General features: G+C 38.6%; 1 protein-coding gene across 1 annotated transcript in view; it reads right to left on the bottom strand.

The window, feature by feature from the left end:
• Positions 1-5,689: 5,689 nt before the first annotated feature.
• Positions 5,690-6,000, bottom strand: part of ACP3 (acid phosphatase 3) — a 53,258-nt gene continuing 52,947 nt past the window's right edge. The window contains 1 exon segment of the mRNA XM_012556994.2: positions 5,690-5,946. Within this exon segment, the coding sequence (XP_012412448.1) occupies positions 5,754-5,946 (193 nt within the window). The 3' untranslated portion in view covers positions 5,690-5,753.

Below are 6,000 nucleotides of genomic sequence, written 5' to 3'. Positions count from 1 at the left end.
AATAATAATTTATTAATCGTTTGTGAAATGCCCAAGGGTATGTATTTTTCATAATAAAGATAATAAATAACATTTACTGGGGACTTCCTCTGGGCCAAGAACAGGCTAAAAGCTTTATCTTCCTTATTTTATTTTTATCTTCCTCAACTTATTATTATTCCATCTTAAAGATGATAGAACTGAGGCTTGGAAAGAAAAGTGAAGAAGGCTACTGATAACTAATAGGACTTGAAGAGCCTGAATCCAAGACTCAGCCCAGGACTGATCTTTTAAATGTCTGTATGACTTCACATTAAAAAAAAAAACAAACCAAACCCGTTGCCGTTGAGTCGATTCTGACTCATAGCAACCTTATAGGACAGAGTAGAACTGCCCCATAGGGGTTCCAAGGAGTAGCTGGTGGATTCGAACTGCTGATTTCTTGGTTAGCAGCTGAGATCTTAGCCACATAGTCGTGCTAAATTGTAAAATCTGCATGCGATCCTGGGGACCCAGTTTTTAAACTGTTCAGGTTGACAGCAGGGGTGAGAGTGAGGAGGGATTTGGTGTACACCAAAGCAAGTCCCAAAATCTTGAACAAATGATAAGATACAGCCTGGGAAACTGAAGATAATGGCAACAAGGATGAGAAGAAGATATTATAATCAGACGGTCTCATCTCTGAGGGAGGAGGGGTGCTAAAACGGATATTGTGGAACAGGGATTCTGAACAACAATAGGAGAACAAGAGAATGACAGTAATTATGCCAAAAACAGGCCAAATACAACAGACATGTTGGTATGTAGATACACATATATAGTCAATGATTGGGTCTTTGTAGTGAAGTCATTTTTGTGGCACATTCATAGCTTCTCTCCCTATTTATTGAACAACTGAATCCCAGGCTTCTGACATCCGGGCCCAGCTATTAGGAAGTCAGGCTAGGCATGGAGAGCTGAACATTTATTCAACCAAGAAATACTGATTGGAGGCACACCAGACTTGTAGGCATTGTCTATTGGCTGAGAATTCAGAAGAAAAAGGTATGGATTCTGCCTTTAAGCTTATGCTTGAATCTTAGGCACGTGTATATATGCAGTAGATTCTCAGCTTTACAAAGATTATGAGGGAAACTGGAACTTCCCACCAGTAAAATCTCCCTCTGGTGAAATAATTTGAGCTGGACATTGAGGCAGAGGGTGGGAGAGTACTAGCAAAGAAAGCCTGACTGTATTAGTAAAATTTAGGAATTAAAGAAGTATTTTTTTAAAAAGAGGTTTTCTTATTCTTAAGTAACATAGTGTGGAACTTAGACTTATCATGACTTTCCCAGTAAAGATTCTGATTTAATAAATTGATACAAGAACAGAACATTGGTCTGCTAGAACTAGCTGAAAGTACTGTTTATAAGTATGGCTAGAATTTCATGGGTGAAAATGCACTAAGGAGTAGGGTTACCAGGCATCCTGCATCTATAGGACAATGTCCTATATTTAATGATTTTGTCCTGCTTTCTGTATTGGCTTTGTCTTGATGCCCTAAATGTCTTGTATTTTTTTCCCAATAAATTCAAGTTAGAACTATTTTTCAAATTTTTTTTTAGCATCCTATATTTTTATTTGCAAAATCTGGAGACCTGACTAAGGAGTAGGTTCCCAATAACTTTCTGTGCTTAAGCCTACTCTATAGTATCTCTCCCAAGGCAAGTGATCATCCCGCCCAATGGATACCTCCTGTCCTAGGAATTTCCCACCACTGAATGACAAGCTGTCTCTCTGAGAGTTTTGCCTGCTACCCTAGCATTGCTCTTTGAGGCCATATAGAACAAATCTAGTCCTTTTTCCTTAAAGAAGTTTAAATATTGAATTCATTTTGTCAGAGGCCACCTCATGCTATAGACTTTTAACAAGATTTCTTTGAGCTAAAACCAGTGGTATATTGGTAAACCAGGTGAGAGTGAGAGAGAACTCTGATCTATAGAATTTGCTTATTTCTGTAGTGAAAATATTCCCACCATGACCAATTTCAGTGAGTTGACTAGAGGAGGTGACAGATTGGACATGGAGGATGAAGGAAAAGTGGGATCAAAATGACTGCTAGGTTACTGGGTGTGGCTGTTAATCAAGACAGAGAAGAATAGGTTTAGAGAGGAAAGGTTACCAATTTATACATTAATTGAGCAAATATTTATTGAGCTCCATGCCAGGTACAGCTGCTGGGGACAGATACAAAAGAGAACACAACAGATAAAAATCCTTCACTCCTACATATATACCGCAAAGAATTGAAAACAGGATTCAAACAGACACATGTACACAATGTTCATTTCAGCATTATTTACAATAATCAAAAGGTGGAAATAACCCAAGTTTCCATTAATAGACAAAATGTGGAATAAACAAAATGTGGTATAAATGTACAAAGAAATATTATTCAGCCATAAAAAGGAATGAAATTCTAATACATGCTACCTTGAAAACATTATGCTAAATGAAATAACACAAGACACAAAAGGACAGATATTGAATGATTCCACATATATAAAATAACCAGAACAGGCAAATTCATAGAGACACAAGGTAGATTAGAGGTTACCAGGGGCTGAAGGTAGGAGAAAATAGAAAGTTATTGCTTAATGAATTTCTGTTTGGGGTGATGAAAAAGTTTGGAAATAGATGGTGGTAATGGTTGTACAACCATGTGAATGTAGTTAATGCCACTGAATTGTACACTTAAGAATGGTTAAAATGGAAAATTTTATGTGCTGTACACATAAAACATATAACAAAATATATATATATTTTGTATATATATATGTATACATATATGTATATATATACATATACATATAACAAAAACCAAACCCATTGCATTGAGTCGATTCCAACTCACAGCAACACTATAGGACAGAGTAGAACTGCCCATAGGGTTTCCACTGAGCAGCTGGTGGATTCGGACTGCCGCCCTTTTGGTTAGCAGCTGAACACTTAACCACCAGGCCACCAAGGCTCCATATATATATACATATGTATATTAATATTAATCACAATAAAATCATTGGCCCCCTGAATGAAACCTGTGGGAATCTCTTTGGACTCCAACTCTTTTGCCTAGTAACTTCCCTATCCCCTCCAGCTTCAAGCCACTAGGGCATTTGATAAGTACCTTTTTGCTGTCTTGTGTAACACCATTAGAAACCTCCATGCAAACTGATTTCACATGGTGCAGTTGTCATCTTCTGCAGGAATCCTTCCTGGACCTTCCTTACTACTTCCCTCCCTCCCTCCAAATCCAGGTAATGCTTGTTCCCATTGCAACCCGTGTAATCATAAGAAATAACACTTGTTATTCTGCATTTTATGCATCTTTATACTTTCCCACTACGTTGTGAACTTCCTGTTCCCACCTTAAATAGTGAGGCAAGGACATCCATCAGTTTAGCCTTTATCCAAAGCAGTAAAGTTCAAATTAAATACATTTTCAATGTACAAAGTTCATTTAATGCAGTCAAAAGTTTTACTTTATATTAATATTTTTCCTCCTGTTACATTAAAACAAAACCCCTCAACAAATAAAAATAATGCCTCTGAAATCTTTCCTGCAGGAATTTTATCCTAATTAGAAATGCTTTTCAAAGTTCATTATGAAAGTAATGCTTTTGAACTTCCTGTTGAGGACTTTATTCACTATTTTATGTTTGGCTCATTGCTGAAGGAAAGTTACAAGCATGGACCAAAAAAAACCGAAACCCATCCCTGTCGAGTTGATTCCGACTCATAGTGAGCCTGTAAGACAGAGTAGAACTGCCCACGTAGAGTTTCCAAGGAGCAGCTGGTGGATTTGAACTGTTGACCTTTTAGTTAGCAGTTGTAGCTTGCCATGGCTCTTAACCACTGTGTCACTGAGAATGAATAATTAGGTGATGGCTCCAAGGCCAAATATTTTTTTTGGGAAGAAAACACAAATAAACATTATCAATCAGTGTCTTCTGTCAGTCATCCCAAGACCAACTAGGAGTGGGACTGGGTTTGCTCTAGACTCTGGCATCCAGTAGAAACCATCTTTAGGCATTCTCTCACTTTATCCTTAATGGTAATGTAGAATGGTATTATGGATTGAATTGTGTCCCCCCAAAATATGTGATGGAGTCCTGGCCCCTATACCTGTGGATATAATCCTATTTGAGTATAGGGATTTCTTTGTTATGTTAATGAGGTCATACCAACGTAGAGTGTGTCCTACACCCAATCACTTCTGAGTGATATAGAGACCAGCTTAGAACAGAGACAAGTGAGCACAAACGGTGGAAGATAGATGACACATGGATATAGCGAAGGAACCAAGGAATGCCAGGGCTAGAGAAGCTGAGACAAGGATCTTCCGCTAGAGCCAACTTCTCCTAGAGCCAGTGCCCTGAATTCGGACTTTTAACTTCGGAAACTGTGAGAAATTTCTGTTCACTAAAGCCACCCACTTGAGGTATTTCTGTTACAGCAGCAGTTTGCTTAGGTTTTCTGAAGATACCAGAATCAAAGTTTGACACATTCTTTTTGTCCTCCAAACAGATTTCATAATTGCACTCTCAACATTCTAATAAGTTTCGATCCTGGAGGCATCTGGAACATGCTTATGTTCCCAGTTTTGCTCCAGTTTGATATGTGTCAATCATACTTCCTCTCTTAAATCAACTTCAGATTCAACATCTCTTATCATAGGAGCTTCAAGAGAAGCTCTACTCATTCAGTGTTCTCATCTCTGATATGCTGGACCAGAACATCTTGTTCTCATTAGGCTACTTATTTGCTGTGACATATATATATATATATACACATATACACATATATTCCAAGAGCTGCTATATATACACATATATTCCAAGAGCTGCTGTATATACACATATATTCCAAGAGCTGCTATATGTATTACATATATCAGAGCTTTCTGTCAAGTTTGATTTTGGTTTCTTCAGAAGGAACATGGATGTTCTAGGATCAAAGAATGCAAACATGCTTTTATTTTTCAGCTCTGCCACCCAATATATTTAATACAAATGTCAAAACAATACCAAGTTTTCAGCCTACAAGAGTTCCCTAAATTCTTCCACTGTCTCTCATGTTTTTGCCTCTCTTTGTGAGAAGGCTGGAACTAACAGGTGAGTTATTCCTTTGCCTATTAGACTAGGAATAACTCTTCCCTTCCTTGTTCCCACCCTAGATTATGGGTTTTGTCTGACATCTGTTTCACTATAGACACTTAAAGAACAGCCTCATATAATCCTGCTGAAACCAAATCTGAGAGTTCTTAAATAACAAGTGACTTCTGTAAGCACCTCATACTAACTTTACTGAAGTTGGTTTAAGCTAACAGATCTTCCACAAACAGTACTTTGTTTTTTAAAATAAAATATTGAGAGAGCACTCCTTAATATGAGAGATTGTGAGGACTCAAATATACAACCACCCTCTCTTTCTGGGCGATAGTTTAGTGATAAAGTCAGGTGTGTGGCCAATCACATAGGTCATGACTGCCTCATGGCCTTTAACCCAAGTTTCATCCTGATTATATTTTGGCACAGATGCCCCCTTATATTAACACTGAAACAACTAAGTCAAGGCAAGTGGTGGCAGGGCCAGGTAGCAAGGTACCTGAAACATAATTATTACCCAAAACCCATTTCCCTCAAAGCTGAGGGTGACAGCCAAGGTATATTCTCAAAGCGCCAACTGTTCTGAGAAAGGCCACTCTGCCTGTTGTGCAGAACGCTGCATACACGCTAATCTGTAACATCCTCAATACCTTGATGGTCAGTTGTAATCATACACTCTGAAGCCCAGTCTCTGGGGATCACAGGGGCAACCAGCTTAGCAAACTTGGTCAGAGGACAGCTGTGGGTGCAGCCTGGCAGTGTGAGGGGGTGTGGCTCATGCCGTGATTCATTCCGATAGTACATCTCCACGAAGTACTCCCTGGTGATAGAAGGCAGAGGAGAGAGCTGTTAATTCTGTGTTGTTGAACTGCCT

This window comes from Trichechus manatus, unplaced genomic scaffold (genome assembly GCF_000243295.1).
Source record: "Trichechus manatus latirostris isolate Lorelei unplaced genomic scaffold, TriManLat1.0 scaffold00084, whole genome shotgun sequence".
Lineage (NCBI taxonomy): Eukaryota > Metazoa > Chordata > Mammalia > Sirenia > Trichechidae > Trichechus > Trichechus manatus.
This window is presented reverse-complemented; position numbering and strand designations above follow the sequence as displayed.